Genomic DNA, 20,735 nt, shown 5'->3' with positions numbered 1-20,735 from the left:
GGCTGTGGCTGGGGTGGGGGGCACATTACCAGAGGAGCCTGTGCTGGGCTGGCACCCTGCTATGGAGAAGCCTGACTGTGGCTGGGGGGCCCATTACCAGGGGAGCCTGTGCTGGGCTTGTACACTGCTATGGAGACGCCTGACTGTGGCTGGGGGGCCCATTACCAGGGGAGCCTGTGCTGGGCTAGTACACTGCTATGGAGACGCCTGACTGTGGCTAGGGTGGGGGGGTACACAGACATGGGTCGCTCACTATCACTGTGGCCGCAGATGCCGCACCGGCACACGCTTCCGTCCTCAGCCCTGGACATTCGCCGCCGCCGGTGTTGTTTCACGCTGACGTTTACTTCCCGGATGGCAGACGGCGGCTGAGGAGGGACAAACTTCCTCTCTGAAAATCGCTGAGAGCAGTCTGCCACTGCGGCGCAGCAGGGATTGGGTGAACGGACAGCAGCTGATATTAGCCATGGTCACCCGGGCGATTTATAGTTGGGCGGGCTTACAATAGTGTGTGACCAGCCAGAATCCACGCCCCCTCCTGGATATCGGCGCAGACACTGACAGGCCTCCCTGCTGGAGCTGTAATCATCTGCCTATTGGTTAGAAATGTCCTCAGCCCAGTGGGAAGAGGCCAAGGGGACACTGTGATAAGAGCAACACTGAGAAGTGCTCACCGCTGGCCCTAGTGACATTCTCTGTCAGTACTACCTGCGCTCACTAGAGGGCGCTCACTGCCAGTGAGACAGAAGCGAACACAGGTGCCGGTGATGGGCTAGTAAGAAAAAGGCGCTACTCGCACCAGAAACGCATCTGCGCTCCATGCGGCCATGTGCACACATTGCGGATTCTGCTGCGGATTTTTCCACACGTATTACGGTGTAAAACCACTGTGGATTCCGCACAAAGAATTGACATGCTGCGGCTTTAAAACCGCAACAAATCCGCAGCATGTGCACAGCGTTTTTCATTTTCCATAGAAAATAAAGGTACTGTACAACGCAGCAGAATCCGCAGCGAGTGCACGTAGCCTTAGACATGAATATTCATCCTCGCAGGGCTCCTTTCAGGCGCAACATATTTCACTAGGACTCGCCCATCCAACATGACCAGTTCATGTGCATGCGCGATGTTGTCATCAGACGTGGCCGGCCCCCAGTGTCTCCCTCATGGCTGATTCTTATGTGACTTTCCGTGAACTCCTCTATCATTCACGCTTCTTCATTACAAAACAATTTATTCATACTGTGCGCAAAATCTTGATAAATATCAGCCCCAAACTAAACACACCCTCAGACCCCAAAAATGTGCGGCTAACAGAAGTTTTAATATTAGTGAAGTGTGGAAATTTTTGACTCGTATAAATCACAGTAAAAACATACAGTGAAATGACAGAACTATACTAATTAGCAATCATGAGCGAACGTGCTGGGATAAGGTGTTACCCGAGGATGCTGTGGAACAGCCGCGAGACACGCAGGCACGTGGACTCAAACATATTATTCGAGCACACCAAAGACACGCGGTTAGGACCCGAGCATGTGCAGATAACACCTAATCAGAGCATATTAGCTCATCACTGCTACTTACACAAAGCAGCTCTCCTCGTCATTAGAGACGGGCGGACACCTGGATGCTCGGGTCAGGAGGGATCAAATGAACAGTTACAAAAAGTTCGGGTTTGGTTACCAGAACAGTACAAAGACCTGAACCCAGACCCCATTCACTTAAATGGGGGCCCGAACATCCAGCGTTTTCCGTGCTGTCATGTGCATGACAGCACGGCAAACACTGCATCTGGTCGGTGGTAAAATCATCACTGCCGGTCAGATAGCTGCGGCTCCCATGCTGTCAAAAGACAGTGTGAGCGCACAGCTGTGATCGGAGGTATAAAGTTTACCTCCGGTCACTGGTGTCAGCTGATGGGACTACTGTTCCCATCATTCGATGCATGCTGCCACTAATAACAATGAGCACAGGAGGGGCTGATGGGAATATTCATCATCCGCCGCCTGCGCTGTAAATAAATAATTATAAAAAATGATGTGAGTTCCCCTGTATTTTTCATAACCAGCCAGGCAAAACTCAGAGCTAAGGGCTGCAACCCTCAGCTGTCAGCTTCAGCATGGCTGGTTATCAAGAATAGAGGGGTCCCTATGCCGTATTTTTTAACTATTGTGTGTGGCAACCGTGTGCCACATCAGTACCACACGGACGGACACCAGGGAAGAAGCAATACAGTAAGCACTATTCCCGGCAACGAGTGCTGAAGACGATTCTCATCATTCTCCCCTGCTCTGCTGGTGATCAGCATGAGAAGGGGAGAATGATGAGAGTTTTACTCAAGTGAGAACAATGACAGCAGGTGGAGTCTGATGGGACTATTACTCCCATCAGCCCACACTTGCTGACGCTAATAACATTGACAGCAGGAGCGGCTGATGGGAGTATTCCTCACCCGCCATCTGCGCTATAAATGAATGAAAAAAACAGCATCAATTCCCCTGTATTTTCTAGAACCAGCCAGGCAAAACTCACAGATGGGGCTGCCACCCTCGGCTGTCAGCTTCAGAAAGCTTTGTTATCAAGAATAGAGGGGTCCCCATGCTGTTTTTTATAATTACAGTATTTAAATAAATAATTTAAAAAAAAAACACGCTGTGGGGTCCCCCCCATTTTTGACTACCAGCCAAGCTAAAGCAGACAGCTGGGGGCTGGTATTCTCAGGCTGGTAAGGGGCTGGATATTGGCCCCCTCACCCTAAAAGAAAAAACCCATAAACACCCAGAAAAAGCACATCTATTAGATGTGCCAATTCTGACACTTTCTTCCCACTTGCAAATGAACTGCGGTGACCTCCGTCAGATCACTGCTAGTACAGTAAGAAAAAGTCTCCTGGTGCAGAGGTCACCACAGTTTAATTGCTGGCAGGGAACACAGCCTCAGTGATCGGTAGTAACCTCGATGACATCACCGCTACTCTCTGACTCTGCGCTCGCAGCAGCTCTTTCACCAGTGGTTTTCAGCCTGGACGGTCTCATCTTGGCACCGTCCAGGTTGAAAACTGTTTATCCCCCAGGCATGGAATACGGTGTGGGACAAAATGACGTACAGGTGAGGGATATTGTTGTTTCTTATTTTTGTTTTATTAGGATTCAGTGGAATTAGGCGTTAGGTGAGCATAACTGTTTGTTATTTTTAAATAAAAATGGAAAAGTGTTGTTTTTTTTTCAAATAAAGGACTTAATACTTGCTCTGTGTTTATTTACCATATACCTATAGTATTAGTAATGGATGTGTGTCTTATTAACGGCTCTCCATTACTAAGCCATGGGCTTGATGTCACCTGACAATACAAAGGTGACATCAACCCCACAAATATGAACCCCACTTGCCACCGCCACAGGGCAAGTGGGAAGAGCGGGGCAAAGCACCAGAATTGGTACATCTAATAGATGCACCTTTTCTGGGAGGCTGCTATTTTTGTGCTGGGAGGGGCAATATCCATGGCCCCTTATCAGCCTGAGAATACCTTCCCCCAACTGTCTGCTTTAGCATGGCTGGTTGTCAAAATTAGGGGGACCCCATGCCATTTTTTAAATTATTTATTTAAATAATTAAAACCAGCCTTGCTAATTCTGACAGCTGAGGGTTGCAGCTCCCAGCTGTCAGTTTTGCCTGGCTGGTTATCAAAAATCAATCAATCAATCAATCAAATTTATTATCGCCAAGTACATATTACATATATACAAGGAATTCTTTGTGGCAAAGAGGCAACATATTATATAACAACAGATACAAGTAACATCTAACAAGAAACATCTAACAAGACAGATACAGTATATAGTCTACACATGACGATTTAATTGTTGAACAGACAGTGGATAGAAGCTGTTCATATGGCGGTTGGTACTGCATTTGGGGACTCTGAAGCGACGTCCTGAAGGGAGTAGTTGGAATGAGGAGTGTCCCGGGTGAGAGGGATCGGATGAAATTTTCAATGCGTGGGATCGAATACTCTTATCATAAAGATCCTGGATTTTAGGCAGGGGGGAGCCTATAATTCTCTCTGCTGTTCTGAAAGTCCTTTGTAAGCGGAGTTTGTCATGCGCAGTGGCTCCCCCATACCAGACTATCAGAGAGGAACAAATCACAGATCTGATGACAGCATTAAAGAATAAGATCAGCAGATTCTTAGACAAACCATATCTTTTCAGCTGACGCAGGAAGAACATCCTCTGTTGTGCTTTTCTTATAACAGCATCCACGTTTTTCCCCCATTTAAGATCATGAGAGATGATAACACCAAGGAATTTGGTCTCTGTGACCCTAAGAACCACTTCGTCATGGATGTAGATTGGAAGTATCTCATGTTGATCTTTCCTAAAATCCACAACCATCTCAGCAGTTTTTTTAGTGTTGAGTACAAGATTATTGGCTTTACACCAGTCACATATTCTTTCCACCTCACTCCGATACAAGTCTTCAGCATTTCCCCTGATGAGACCAATCAGTGTCATATCATCGGCAAATTTCAAGATTTTTACTGAGTCTGCTGAAGAGATGCAATCATTCGTATAGAGAGAAAACAGTAACGGCGACAAAACACACCCCTGAGGTGCCCCGATGTTTGTGACCAAGGTGTCCGAAGTGAATGGTCCAACTTTTACACTCTGTATCCTGGCTGTCAGGAAGTTATAAATCCACAAGCATAAGTTGAGAGGGACTCCAAGAGCTACCATTTTCTTATGAAGTAAATTCGGATCAATGGTATTGAACGCTGAGCTAAAGTCCATGAAAAGAATCCGGACATATGAGTGCAGTTCATCTGTATGATCCAAAATGTACTTCAGTGCCAGAATGACAGTGTCGTTTGCCGAACGATTCTCCTTATAGGCAAACTGAAGCGGGTCCCATAGCTTCTGCGTGAATTTTATCAGGTGGGACATCATAATTCTTTCTAAGACTTTCATAGCTACAGATGTGAGTACTACTGGTCTATAGTCGTTCAACTCAGAGGATCCCACTTTCTTGGGGACAGGGATAATTGTGGAATTTTTCCAACACTGAGGTACAACGCACTCTTCCAGTGACACATTGTATATATTTGTCAGTATAGGGGCAAGCTGGGTAGCACATACTTTCAGACACATTGGAGATACACCATCAGGGCCAGGTGCCTTTTTGACCTTAAGTCCCTTCAGGATGCGTATCACCTCTGCCTCGGAGATCACTACTTGGGTGTTGCACAATGAATGATCTTTATATGAACAGACTGAGGAGCTTAGAGATGAATAGCCACTGTGTGTAGAGCTTGCCTCAAATCTGCAGTAGAATTCATTTAACTCTGCTGCCAGACTTCTGCTGGGGTTCACTATAGTGGGGTGGCTTTTATAATTGGTGACCTCTCTTAATCCTCTCCATGCAGATCTATTATCTTTTGATGAGAACCTTTCCTCCAGAATCTTTGCATACTCGTGTTTGGCTAACTTGATCTCTTTAGATAGCGAGTTCCTAAGTTTCTTGAATTCAGTAATATCGCCTGCTTTATAAGCCTCTTTTCTCTTACGGATCAACCTGACTTTATTTGTAAACCACGGCTTGTTGTTTCCCCGAAAGTGGACAGATTTGGATGGAATAAACGTGTCTTCACAAAAACGGATATATGAGGACACTGCATCAACCCATTCATCCAGACCCGAGCATGTTTCCTGGAATACCTCCCAGTCCGTGCATTCAAAGCATGCTTGCAGTTGCAATTTTGCCTCCTCAGACCATGTCTTCTTTGTATAAACTGTAGGTTTGGATGTTTTCAACCTTTGCCTGTAGGCTGGAATTAAATGAATTAGACAATGATCTGAAAAGCCCACTGCTGCTCTCCTCACTGCCTTGTAGGCCCCTTTTAAGACAGTATAGCAGTGATCAAGCGTATTGTTCTCTCTCGTGAAGCAGTTTATATGTTGAGTAAATTTGGGGAGATCCAGGTTGAGTTTTCCTTTGTTAAAGTCCCCCATTACGATCACAAATGCTTCAGGAGATCCTTTCTCCCATTCTGATATTTTGCAAGCTAATTCACCAATAGCAGCTTTAACAGATGCTTGGGGGGGAATATATACTGCAACCAGAACCATAGATGAAAACTCTCTTGGAGAGTAAAATGGTCTACAATTGAGTGCAAGGTACTCTAGATCTGGAGAGCAACCTTTTCCCAGTATGTTAACATCACAGCACCAGCTAGTGTTGATGTAGAGACATACCCCACCCCCCCCTTTGTTTACCTGAAGCTACACAATCACGGTCAGCTCTGTAGATAACAAAACCAGGTAGATCCAGACTACAATCAGGGATGGTGTCATTCAACCAGGTCTCAGTAAAACAAAGAGCAGCTGAATTGGCCATATCAGATCTCATGTTACAAAGTAAGTTCAGATCCTCCATTTTGTTAGATAAGGAACGGACATTAGCCAAGTGGAGTGAAGGAAGAGCTGTTCTGAACCCTCTCCTCCGAAGGCGTGCCAGGATGCCTCCTCTCCTACCTCTCTTGCAGTACACCTCCACAGGTTTCACAGAAGTAATGGATTTTATGTGCTCAATTGTTGAATTAGCAATCATGCTCCAAGAAGGGGAGTCCATGAAAAATCGCGGATGATTCCAGAATAATAAATCGTCCCTTGAAATCATAAGAGTAGGTTTACAGAGTGCAGTGGCCATGACTACACTCAGCTTGTAGCTATAAAGACTGAACAGTCACAGCTTAGCAGAGTTAAATGTACAACTTTCCATAAAGGGTGCTTCCAGCACTGCTGGGGGGGAGGGCATGGTGCAACAAGACAGGGACATCAGGGGACACGCCAACAGTCAGTCCAAACCTGCCCAGCTCACCCTTTCAGCTCCACCTGGATCACAAGATCTCCAGAACATCTCCAGCACCGCACACTCCAAAATACAGGGGAACCCACACCATTTTTCTTTTATTTATTTGCAGCACAGGCAGCGGCTGATAAATACTCCCATCAGCCGCTCCTGCTCTCACTATTAGCGGCAGTATGCATCGGCTAATGGGAGCAGTAGTAGTTTATACCTCCGATCACAGCTACGCGCTCATGCTTTCTTTTCACAGTGTGGAAACAGCGGCTGACCGGCGGGGATGACTTTACTGCTGATCAGAAGCATTTTTTGTCGCGCTGTCATGCACATGGCAACGCAACAAACACCTTGTGTTTGGGGGCAGAACTCGAACAGTAACACGGACTTCCTGGTGGTTCATGTGTGGAGCACTGGTGTCGTCCTGACCAGACGCAAGGAAAGAAGCCAAAGGAGCTAATATCCAGCTCCAGGTAAAACAATGAATTTCTTTATAGAAAATGTTTAAAAATACATCCTTAGTGTGCGGAGGATAGGGGAGGAGTAGAAGGCAATGCAACTCGCTTCGAACGCGATTCTGGTGTTCTTTGTCACAGCTTCCATTGCGGACTGTGATCAACGCCTATATAACTGCGGTAATTACAGACAGGTGGAATAATCAGATCATGTGATGTCAGGCGGGTGCAAACTGACAAACTGCAGTTCCCAAGGTGATAGAAAGCCATATTATAAACAAACAGCAAAAGGGAAGGTGAATAAATGAAAATCATGTACAAGAAAATGAAATACAATAAAGTAACATGACATGAGGAAATGAAACAAATAATGTTAATAATGAAACATAATTTCCTTGCGCATATGCAATCCAAAAGGGACACAAGTGTCTAAATTATAAATCCAAAAAGCTTCCCTAGTGCGCTATCTTCTCATGTATTTACCTCCCCTCCTACGTCTAATAACTTTTTCAATACCAAAGATCCTAAATGATGATATGTTTCTATTATGTTATAAAATGAAATGTTTAGATGCTTGTGAAATGTTGCAGTTGATGTTGTTGGTGCTCTGATATACGAATCATAAGTTTGCACAATGTGCATCCAACATACATTTTTTGGCATATAGAGCAATCAATGACATATATAACAACCGAACTTCGTTGCTGTTGAGCTAAAAAAGTTCACTTTTGTCTATGAAACATTGTTCCAGAAGCATTGTGGAAAATCATGGTGTTATCGGGCGAACCCACATAGTTACCACTCTAATTTATGCCCCCACGCAATAGTCCTCATTTGTGCAACTAAACAATAAAGTTGACATTTGGGTCCATATAAAACATGTAATCCCCCATTTGTGGCCCAAAACAGTAATATCCATTAGCGCCCCCACATAGTAATGGCTTTTTGTTCCCCCACACAGCATTGTCTACCATTTGTGCCCAGCAAAAACTTATATCCCCCATTTGTGCCACCAAACAGTAATATTCATTTGTGCACCACCACATCATAATATCCCCCATTGTTGTACCTAAACAACAACAAAGTTGCTATTTGTGTCTCTGTAAAACAGTGATGTCTAACATTTATGTCCCCAAACAGTAATATCTGTTTGGGCCACCACACAGTAATGTCCATTTGTGCCTTAGCAAAATATTGTCTATCATGTGTGCCGTCACAAAATAATATCCATCATTTGTGCCACCAAACTGTAATGTCCATTTGTGCACCCACATAATATCCCCCATTTGTGTACCAAAACAAGTGTTGCCATTTTTGCCTCTGTAGAACAAAAATATCCCCAAACAATAATATCAATTTTTGCCCCCACATAGTAATGTCCATTTGTGGCACCCCGGGAGTCCGGTTGCCACAGTGGCATTGCCTCATTCACAGGGTGTAATGTGATGCCTGGAAGCAAGGAGGAGTCCCCTTACCTGGTGTCAGTAGGAGAGAAGTCGAGCAGAACCTGGGGAGTGGAGCTGTGATTAAACTCGCCCCAGAGCTGAGCGCTAGGAACCAGATACCGGAGTCCGTGGTTGCGTGGGTACTGAAGGTCCGGCAGCTAAATCTGGAGGGCAGGGGACTGCAGGTCTCCTGGCCTGATCTAATACCCAGCGGCACAGCAGCATACCAGAGCATGCAGCCAACACAAAGGAGCAGCACCTGTGCAGCTCAAGCTGCCTGCAATGCAGGCAACGGTTTGTTTTTAAAATAGAGACAGTTAGGAGCAGGAGGGTGAGCTATTAGGCAGCGAGGAAAAAGGGAGGACAGCGCAGAAGGAAGGGCTCCGTACCTACCTGGCCAGGTGTATCCAACATTGCTTCCAGGCCACCCAGCTCTCCATCACGATCTGTTAACAGTGCCCCGGTCTGTACTATCAACCATCAAGTAAAGGCAAACTACAATCCTTCTGTCCTCCAGTGATCTCTTACGCCCTGAGTCCTGCACCACAAGGTACACGAAGCCTGACAAACAGAACCAGTAGCTGTCACGATCCATTTTTGGATCTGTGTTAGATTCTGGATCCTCTTATATAAACTTTTTTTCTTTCAGGCCATCGGGGGTTAATATTAGTTGTGGCCGCTGGTGTTACTACAGGTTTGGTTAGTCTGCTGGTGGGTTTTTGCCCCCCGGTGGTCGCTGGTGTTGCTGCATTGTGATTAATTACCTATGCAGGTGGGTGCCACTCCCACCTCCCTTTTTAAGGCCACCTGGTGCCGCAGCTCAGACCAACCTAGCTGGAGTCAGGAGCTGGCAGAGTTCTGTGGTGCTTCAGTTGTATGCGGTTAACTCTGCTGTCCAGGCGCATTGCAGCAGAGCAAGCTACTGTAAGTGTTTTGTCTTACCTTGTCTGTTTTCTTCCCCTGGTGTTTTATTAGTACAGCGGTGGGACCAGTGTCCGCACTTGCCAGTTCCCTAGTAAGGGATAGGTGCAGGGCAAGTGAGGGACCCAGGTATCCTGTTCGGCGACAGGTTGAAAGATCCTATATAGGGAACGTCAGGAGAGTTCAGGGCACTTCCTTAGGAGAGTGCAGGAGGTGTCCATTTCCCCGTTCCCTATTGCAGGGGCCACTGTTGTAATTGTGTCCCTGGTGTTCCCTTGTCTGTCGTGGTTGTTTTTGTGACCGACTGATCGTCGGGTCGCGTCACGCAGTGCCAGTCACTTCGTGACAGTAGCCCTGGGGCCCCACTCCAACTGTCGGAATCAGAACCATCCCAGCTGCATCACCATCAGGCCCCGTGGTCTCCTTTTGCAGCGTCGGCCATCTGTTGCCGAACACCACAGGTGGCGTCACATTAACTCCCATATACTGTATTCCCCATTTTGTGGCACAGCCAGGGCCACGGAGTCTGGTCACGGCCCCGTGACTCCCCCAAAGAACTGTCCGACCCAGTTCCAGTACCCCACAGCCCTGGTGATTGTGTCACATTTGGCCCACACACGATAACGTTCACCATTTGAGCACCACACAATAATATCACTTATTTGTACCCACAAGCAACAATGTCCATTGGTGCCCCCATGTAATAATAACCCCCATTTGTGCACGTAAACAAGAATATTGCTATTGTGCTTCTGTAAAACACTTATGTCCTCAAACAGTAATATCCATTTATGTGCCTCTACATAATAATGTTCCCCATTCTTGTCTTTACATGGTCATATCCCCTGCTGGTATCCCAACACAGTACTACCCCCATTTACATTGCATCTAACCACAGTAATACCCATTTGTGTCCTCCATGTAATAATTTCTCGCATTATTTTATCCACACAATGATGTCCCCTATTTGTGACAAAACACAATAATAGTCCCCATTTGTGTAACCACACTGAAATGTCCACGTGACTTTCCACATAGTAATGTTCCCGTTTTTGTGCCTCCAAGCATTGATGTCCCTCATCTATTGCCCTACACAGTAGTGTTTCTCGTTATTTCTCCAGATAGTAATTTCCCCATTTGTGCCTTCTCACATTTATATTCATGTTGATATTCCCCATTTGTAACCTCACATAGTAATTTCCCCCATTTGTGCCTTCACATAAAATATGCACAGCTGGTATCCCCACATGGTTATTTCCCCTGTGTCACCAAACAATAATGTCTATGTGGGGGCATAGTGAAATCCCCCCAATTAGTATGGCAATATATTACAAAGATGTAAATGCTCATTTATTTTTTGTTTAGATCCGATGCCCTACAATCATTTTGTTATCACTAGTTTCCTGTATATCGGTTTATGGACACAACCAATGTTATTTTCCATTTACAGATATGCTAGGATATTCTTTCAGAAGATGGAGCTCCCTTGTGTGAAATGAGTTCATCTGTAAAGAATGGTCTAAAATTCACAATGCATTCTTCAACAGTCATGCAATTTATTAACAGCTGTACAGAGTAAGAAACAATCTGAATTGATCAGAAATGCATTTAAATACGGTATGTATCTGGAGTAAAAACAAGCTAAAACTAAATCAGATTTTCACAGTCCTAAAAGTAAAGAGAACCAAAACAAAGAAATAATCCAAAAATATTAGGCTGTCATTTTTTTTAAATGAGAAAAATGCTTTTAGTATCTGATGTGCAACAAGAACTGCATCTAAGGGTAATTGTTTCTGGCATTTTTCTGGTAATTTTTGATTAGTCTTGTTCATCGAAAAAGAACTTTAGCCCATCTCTCCCTACAAAGAGTTTCTTTTCCAAACTTTTAATTACTTTTCTAAATTTATATGGAAGGGGGATAAGGTAGGAGAAAGAGAGGTATGTGGGGAAGGAAGGAAGGAAAGGAAGAGGGAAGAAAGGAATTGGAGAGGACTTGAAAGGGACTAATAAACAGTACAATATAACAATTATACATAAAAACAAATATTAACACCAAACTAGAACAGTCTCTCAAGCCTTTAGGATCCATTTCCTGGAGAATTTGTCATAATAATTGTCAACCATAGCAAGTTTATGTTTGTCGGTTATGTCCTGAATTGAGGGTATGTCAGGGTTTGATGTCTATTATAGCTGAAAGGGTAGCACTCTCTGCCATCATTTATGTCTTATATTTTTTAATCCCAGATTCAGCCCAAAGGGGATCTAGGTTTTGGCTGTTAAAGGACAAAATTAAGGAAAGATTCAATTTCTTTATCGAGTTAAACCTTGATTGACCCCTTTTAGGTTTCAATTTTTTTTTTTTCAATCATCAATGGAAGCTTAGAAAATGGGATGACTATTAAAGCTAACTGATTTTTGTGTAATTTGGTTTAGTATGAGTAGATTTAGTGGGGTTTTTTTTATTGAAAAAGAGTTCGAGGTCATACCAGGCCGGTGGATCTTTTTGAGGCCACCAATAGATGCTTTGTTTAATTAGGTTCCTATAATAGTACGCAGTAATGTTTGGTGAACCTGCACCTCCTTGTAATTTACTTTTGAACAGAATGGTGGCAATTCTTGCTTTTTTGTTCCCCCAAAGAAGTTGATTTGTGTTTGTAGACTAGTCGGGTATGATGTAGCTATTGGTAAAGGGAGGGATCTAAACATATAAAATTTTTGGTATGATAATTTAATAGATTTGATAGTCATGGTTTTCCCCCACCACGTCAACTCCTTGTCTCCAAAGAAAATTAAGTCATTGGTAATAGTTTTTGATATTATAGTCATATTAATAGGGATTAAGGAGTCTGTATTTCTGGTAAATTTTAAGCCTAGATAAGTAAAGTCATTTTCAGCCCAACTCCAAGGGGAAATTTTTTAAATCTCTTCAACTTGCAAAATTTTCACGTTGAAGTTGAGAATTTTACATTTGGTTTCATTGATTTTAAAGTACGAGATTAAAGAAAACAAAGTAAGTAGTTTTTGTAGTTTCGAGATGGAATTTGTTGGATTTAATAATATTATCGGCAAACAATCCTATTTTGAATTCCCTAGAAGCCGATGTAATTCCTGTGATATCTTGGTCATCTCTGATTAATTGTGCTAAGGGTTCTATGGCCATGACAAATAGCAGAGGGGAGAGGGGACATCCTTGCCTAGTCCCAATATTTATACTGAAAGAGGTGGAAAGATGATTATTTGCATAAATTCTGGCTGTAGGATTCGTGTATAACGCCATGATTTTAGAGGTACACTGTGAGTTAAGGCCACATTTTTGGAGCGTGGCTTGCAAGTATTCCCAATTTAAACGATCAAACGCCTTTTCGGCGTCCAGTAGAATTGTAATGGAAATTCTTGAATTAATCAATTTAGCTATATTGGTGATGCTTCTGGTTCCATCTGTTGATTGTCTGCCTTTTATAAATCCAATTTGGTCATTGGCGATTAGTTTAGGAAGGATGTGATTTAATCTGTTGGCTAAAATTTTATAATAAAGTTTTAAATCTGTATTTATCAAAGAAATTGGCCTATAGTTAGTTACATGAATCGGGTCTGAATTTGGTTTTGGAAAGAGAATTATTGTGGCCTGTAACATCTCATCTGGAAAGCTGCCAGATAACGATGCAGCGTTAAAAATTTGTGTAAGGCTGGTTTCACATTTGCGTTTGGAGGCACAGCGGATGCTCGGCGTCAAGCTCCGCCGCCTGCCATGCCTCCTCCGGTCAGCTCCGCCTATGAGCGCATGACGCTGCATGCGATCTGCGTACCCTATCTTTAGCTTTGGGTACGCAGGCCGTGCGCAGGTATGCTTTTGCCGGCGCAAGCGTCCTTTTGACGGTGCGCCGACCAGTGCCAAACGCAACGTGTTGCATTTTGGTGCGCCTCCAAATGCGAAACCAGCCTTAGATGTGGGGCTTAGAGTTCACCAAACGATTTATAGTAATCATTACTGAATCCATCAGGTCCCGATGCTGTGAAGGATTTTAATTCCTTAATAGTTTTGATAGATTCTTCATTGGGGGTAGAAACAAATTCTAAATCCTTGGGAGATAATTTTGGAAGATTAATTGATGAGAGAAAGGAATCAATATCTTGTTGACTTGTTTGGGACATTTCCGCAGTATTTCTGCTACGTGGGCACATAGCCTTAGAGTGATCATAGTTGGTGGACCACCCCTAGGGAGGGTAATAATCATCTTGAATTTACTCCATCTATACACAATCTTTCTGACTATAGATTGATGGAGTCAGCACGCTTTAGACTTGTTTGTTTGCTTGAACAATGATACACATCTATAAGCATGTTGTGAAAATCAGACTTTGACAGACCTCTGTTCTTAAGGTACTGTCACACTTAGCGATGTACCAGCGATCCCGACCAGCGATATGACGCGGTCAGGATCGCTGGTACATCGCTAAGTAGTCACTAGTGAGCTGCCACATAGGCAGATCTCACTAGCGACATCGCTGGGGACGGGGATCGCTACTTACCTGTCACACTAGGCGATCCTGCGTCCTCCCGCCCGGCTCCACGCGTCGCTCGTCTTCACAGCAGGAAGCGCCGCAGGAAGCTGACGACGAGAAACAGTCCAGGACGTTCTCGCGCGATCAGCGATAACCAGCGGGGGAGCGGGTTGTAGGTAAGTATCAGACACAGCGATATCGCTAGCAATATCGCTATAACGTCACTAGTTATAGGGATATTGCTAGCGATATCTCTTAGTGTGACAGGCCCTTTAGAATAAAACAGGTCGCCCACTCACACATGACTGTTATTCCATTGATTGAAAACATAAGAATCCAATATCACCTTCAAATTATCTACTAATCCTAAAGGTTCACATGCTTTTGTCATTCACAGACAGGTTATATTAGATCATGTTCCTAATTTAAAAAATGACAAAGCCTTTTGTTCTTTGTATCTATGTTTAGGACCTTTGTGAAAAGCTGAACTAGTTTCAGGTCAAATTTTTGCAGGAAAATTCTGAAGGCTTTACAAACTTTCAACCACGTTCTTCACACGCTCGTTTATAGAGAGCAGTACACATGGGACCAAGAACCCTTTCAAGAATTATTCATACTTTACTTTCTACAGGAATTTTTTTTTATATAGGAAATAAATATACTATTTTCTATTTTTAGGTGACAAACTGTATTTGAAGTATTAGAAAACTATTCTAAATGCTTATACCACAGGTTCACTATATGAGTGGCTCACTGAATAATGCTGAGCACATGTCCGACATGCCTATGCCCAAGGATCATCCATACGTATTAGTAATAGGTTACATAATGCAATGTACTATTTCCTATAGAGGACAGCTATGTCATTGTCCCAAAGAGTATGGCGTCATATTTAATGGTACATGATGTCCACTGATGTAATTCTCCATTAAGTACCAAAAGGGCAAATGATCAACGTTTTACTGCTACACGGTAGGTTCAGTATTTATAGTGGGAGTGAACACTTCCAAGTTATGATGGGATACCCCTTGTGAGAATCTGTCAGTTGGTTTGCTCCTCTACCACCACCACAATGGAAATTTACATTAGCATTATTCTTTTATATAAACTGTATGATATTACATTATGTAAAAGAATGAGTAACAAAAAACCATGCAGTCCAGGCTACAGCTATGTATCCTAATCAGGGGCGTAATGATGGTGGTTGCAGTCTGTGGATGGAAGCATTATTCAAGGAAAGGGACCAGGATGGGAATATTGTTAAAGCTTGGGGCTTAGGTGGGGGTCACTATTACTAGAAGGGCCCAGGACAAGGGCATTATTACTAGAAGGGGCCAGGATAGGGACATTATTCCAGGAAAGGGCCAGGGTGGAGGAGATTATTACAGGAAGCAGCCAGGACAGGGGACATTATTACATGGGAGGCAAACATGCATGTCTTTAAAGGATCTAGAATGCTAAAAGGGCCCATACATCTGACCAACATACAGGAGGGGGGTGGCCAGGTCCAAATTGCGCACTAAGGCCCATCGGACTCTAGTACACAACTGCTCCCAAGTGTGCACAGTGAATAGATGTGCCTTGCAGCACATGGTGCATGCGCATAAAAAGCAGGGTAAGCACATATTCTAACTTATTATTTTACCCAATGTAAAGAGTTCATATAAAAGCATGAGGATAAGGTTATGTGCCCACGTAGCGTTTAAAACCTGACACCGGACTCCTTCCCAGAAAACGCGCGTTTTTTGTGCGATTTTTTTTTGCGGTTATTATCGCATTTTTCCCACGGTTTTCGCGTGCGGAATTCAAGCACTTTCCAAGCGATTTGAAGCATCGCTTGGAATGTGATTGACATGTTGGTCACACTCCTCAAACATACTGTTTGACAAGAGTGACCAACTTTTTACTATTGAGGCTGCCTATGCGGCATCAATAGTAAAAGATAGAATGTTAAAAATACTAAAAAAAATAAAAAATCGTGATATTCTCACCTTCCGACGTCCCGCGGAGCCTTCCCGGGCCTCAGCGATGCTCCCGTTCCCAGTAATGCCTTGCGGGACCATTGATGACATGAGGTCTCGCGTTACTGTAGCGGTCTTGCGAGGAATAGGGACCGCTACAGTATCGCGGGACCGTGACGTCATCAAAGGACTCGCAAGGCATTACTGGGAACGCGAGCATCGCTGAGGCCCGAGAAGGCTGCGCAGGATGCCGGAAGGTGAATATAACCCAATTTTTTATTTTTAATTCTTTTTTTTACATGGATATGGTACCTACAGCCTGGAGGACAGTCTCCTCTCCTCCAGGCCGTGGGTACCATCCGCACATGAGCCGCTCACTTTGCGCATGGTGGGCATAGCCGCATGAGGGAAGTAAGCGGATCTCATGCATTCCTATGGGTGCGGAATTGCGGCAATTCTTTGCAGAATCGCGGCGATTCCGCAAAAAGAATGAGCATGCTGTGTTTTTTCCTTGATGCCATTCCGCCACGGAAAAAAATGCAGCATTAGCACAGCATGTGCAGAATGCCATAGGAATGCATGGGGTGTGTTCAGTATGAGTTTTTGAAGCATTTTCGCAGCGTTTTCGCGCCGAAAATCATGGCAAAAACGCTTAAAAAAGGCAACGTGGGCACACAGCCTAACGCTTGTAAAGGCCACACTAATGCAGTCGTGGTATTTAGAGTACTTGAAACCAACTGACAGGGTCACTTTAAATAGGGTCTTTCGGAAGAGTTAGCTTGGTACGTTTGCTACTGTATGTATTGCAAACAGACAATTTGGCAATTAGCAAGGTAGGCCAGGAGAAATAGATATATTCAGAAACTATACAAATCAGGTGACTTAGGATAGTATACACAGTTTAGCTACATTACAGTAGTTAAAGGAATTTGGCATGGATGCGGGTCACAAACTATCCTTAGATGACCTTACTGGAAAGCTAATAGAAGCCGGTTAACAATGGAGAGCTTCAGTAATGCATACTATTATACACTAAATATCGGATGGCTGCACCCATCCTATACAGTATAATACTACTTACAAGGAACACTAATTCAAGTGAGATTTTTCATGCAATGTGTTTTGCAAAATCAGCCATAGCTGACTATGTGTTAAGGGAGTAAAAAAAACAGTAGCCAAACACTCTGTATACTGGCCATAAACAACCATTTTGAGCATTTAGTATAGCACCGACATTCACATTTTTTACATGCTCAACAATCTCCTCGAAAATGTGCAACAATGAGCAATTTGTATAGCTCCAAGCCAAATCATGTTATGTAATCACACTAAAATACTGTCTGATAAATGTTCACAGCTTGTCTCCCACGGATGCAAAGATTCTGTTCCTTTCAAAGTACAGCAGTAATAGAAAGATGCCTCCGTTACACCATCTGCTGGGTACATGGAGGCCTCTGAGAGCAGCATATATACATACATATTATCATTTCCCCATCTGGCCACATTTACCGAGGCTGTTAACAGTACAGAGACATCCGGCTCCTGCGCATAGCTTCACTTATTAAGTAAGCAGGGCTTAATTCAGGCTCCTCTGTCATAATTACCACATTCTGCCAATCACCAGTCTGGTTAGATTTTTTTATTGTGTCCACTACACAAAGAGCGTAAAGACAATCATCAAAAGTAGCAGCCATTGTCAGCGGCCTGCCGTCCCACGTCCTCCTGTCTTCTTGGTCATGAAATGCATGTCGCACTGCCTGTATCATTTTAATAGTCCCTATCAGGTATGGGGAGGGAATGTCGCTAAAAGCCTTTTCCGGCAAGAGGGAGTTGCTGACAGGTGTGGAGTCTTTTAAAAGCAATTGTCGCTCATCACAGTTGTTTTGCTGCCCAAACAGATCTGTCCCCTTCACAATTAGTCTTCCAAATGATCCAACCACAATGACGTCTTGTTTAAACTCCCCAGGGACATTAAAGTTGAGAGTGACCGTACAGCACACTTCACCTTCAAGAACCATCTGAAATGTGCAGAAGTCATCGCTGGTTATCTGTCGGATTCCTTTTATGTGGTCGGTTTGCTTAACAAAAGTTTTCAGAAGTCCATGGACCTTCACTGCTTTCTGGTTGGTTAGGAAAGTCAAGAGGTCGATTATGTAGCTCCCAACTGAATGTAGCCCACCACCACCCATGAGGTCATCACAGCTCCAGTTGTATTTCTTTCCCAGTAAACTTCCACTGTGGACCTGGACCTCACACACTTGAAGATCCCCCACATATCCTTCTTGAATCAGCTGCTTCATCTTCCCAAAAGCAGGCAGAAATCGTAAGACATTTCCCATGATGCTCATAAGCTTGGGATAATAGTGGGCAGCCGACATCATCCGAAATGCATCAAGTGGTGTTGCTGTTCTGTCACAGATGACGTTCTTACCGATGCCTGCAAGACAATAAGAAAATCATTAGGCATATTCATTAGTACACCATGTACAAAAGTACTGTACATAATAATTGTTATATCTGTGGCAAATAAATGCTCAACGTAAATGCAAACTGATCTGTGCTCTACGCTTCACATATACAATTGAGAAAACTACTTGTATATATACGTTAACCGTTCCACAGGTGATGGAACTTCTTCCAATCTCTACCAATATTTGTAGTCTATGGTAGGAGACTATGGTTTAAGACACAGTTGGATGCAGCCAACACTGGTCTCTAGGAGGGTACGTCATTAACTGCACCACTAAGTAGTGAACAACGGGGGACCAGGGAGGGTCAATGGAAAGGACTGGCGTCCTGTGAGGTGTATATGGTTTCTTATTTTAACACATTCTAAACTTTAGTAAAAATAAAAAATTACTCCACATACAACTCTTTAAGACAAATTTCACCTTTTATTTACCTAGTTAGATGAAGAGCCCGGCATTGCCCGGGCATAGTAACTAACTGTGGTTAGTTATAACAAATTATAATGATTATTCTCCATCCCATAGTCCCATGCCCAAATACCTATCATACATATCCTCCATCCCATAGAACCTTGCCCAAATACCCATCATACATATCATCCATCCCATAGTCCTCTGCCCATATACCCATCATACATATCCTCCATCCCATAGTCCAGTGCCCATATACCCATCATACATATCCTCCATCCCATAGTCCAGTGCCCATATACTCATCATACATATCCGCCATCCCATAGTCCTGTGCCCATATACCCATCATACATATCCTCCATCCCATAGTCCAGTGCCCATATACCCATCACACAACCTCCATCCCATAGTCCCGTGCCCATATACCCATCATACATATCCTCCATCCCATAGTCCAGTGCCCATATACTCATCATACATATCCGCCATCCCATAGTCCTGTGCCCATATACCCATCATACATATCCTCCATCCCATAGTCCAGTGCCCATATACCCATCACACAACCTCCATCCCATAGTCCCGTGCCCATATTCCCATCATACATATCCTTGATCCCATAGTCCCGTGCCCATACACCCATAACACATCCTCCATCCCGAGCTGGGTGGCGCTGAGAAGGGAGTTCCTGGAGATGTGCTGTTATGTAACCTGGCAGTGTGGCTCTGTGTGCAGCCGCTGATGATGCGATTTTCTACGCTGGTAACAATAGAACCTGGCAGTAATAGAGGAGGGGGCAATTCATTTATGTCATGTGCTCTCTGCTGCTTTCCGGGGGGGCAGACAATGGCTGGGAGCTTATGTTCCTGGGGATGCTAGATTCCTCCCGGGGATGTATATATTTGATATTTATTAAACGGAGCTTTGCGTGTGGAGTGAGTGTGGCTATGTGGAGTGGGCGGGGCTATGTGGAGTGGGCGGGGCTTGACATACACACACACATATATACACTCATTTTTATATATATACAGCTCTGGAAAAAATTAAGAGACCACCACATCAAAATCCTGTCATGGGCAGCCCAATCTCCAGACTTGAACCCCATTGAAAACCTCTGGAACGTAATCAAGAGGATGATGGATAGTAACAAGCCATCAAACAAAGAAGAACTGCTTAAATATTTGCGCCAGAAGCAGTGTGAAAGATTGGTGGAAAACATGCCAAGACGCATGAAAACTGTTTTTAAAAATAACGGTTATTCCACAAACTATTGATTTCTGAACTCTTCCTGAGTTAAAATATTAGTATTGTTGTTTCTAAATGATTATGAACTTATTTTCTTTGCATTATTTGAGGTCTGAAAGCACTGTTGTTCTTTTTTTTCAATTTTGACCAGTTTCTTTGTCAGAAAAAAAATATAAAATTTTTTGCTTGGAAATTCGGAGGCATGTTGTCAGAAGTTTATAGACTAAAAGAACAATTTACATTTTACTCAAATACCTATACCTATAAAGAGAAAAATCAGACAAACTGAACATTTGAAAGTGGTCTCTTAATTTTTGCCAGAGACCACTTACTATTCTTTCTGAATCTGGATATATTGTAGTAAAGTATAGAGTTCCAGTATCTAGGTCACTAATATAAATTCATAGGTTTCCCCACATGTTTATACACTGGTAGAAAATATTACAATAGCTTTGTAGCTAT

General features: G+C 43.6%; 2 protein-coding genes across 4 annotated transcripts in view; both read right to left on the bottom strand.

The window, feature by feature from the left end:
• Nucleotides 1-468, bottom strand: part of TBC1D7 (TBC1 domain family member 7) — a 48,391-nt gene extending 47,923 nt beyond the window's left edge. For 2 of the 3 annotated variants that reach the window (XM_073589973.1, XM_073589974.1), the window contains exon 1: nt 254-464. The gene's annotated coding sequence lies outside the window, so the exon portion shown is untranslated. Of the gene's footprint in view, nt 1-253 lie in introns of all 3 variants that reach the window. The other variant, XM_073589975.1, reaches the window with a different exon arrangement.
• Nucleotides 469-17,328: 16,860 nt separating this feature from the next.
• The window catches only part of GFOD1 (Gfo/Idh/MocA-like oxidoreductase domain containing 1), a 92,228-nt gene continuing 88,821 nt past the window's right edge, over nt 17,329-20,735 (bottom strand). The window contains exon 2 of the mRNA XM_073589961.1: nt 17,329-18,583. Within this exon, the coding sequence (XP_073446062.1) occupies nt 17,664-18,583 (920 nt within the window). The 3' untranslated portion in view covers nt 17,329-17,663. The remainder of the gene's footprint in view (nt 18,584-20,735) is intronic.

This window comes from Dendrobates tinctorius, unplaced genomic scaffold (genome assembly GCF_039654945.1).
Source record: "Dendrobates tinctorius isolate UK_male_01 unplaced genomic scaffold, ASM3965494v1 ptg000115l, whole genome shotgun sequence".
Classification (NCBI taxonomy): Eukaryota; Metazoa; Chordata; class Amphibia; order Anura; family Dendrobatidae; genus Dendrobates; species Dendrobates tinctorius.
Note: the sequence above shows the minus strand (reverse complement) of the source record. Positions and strands in the feature narration are given on the sequence as shown.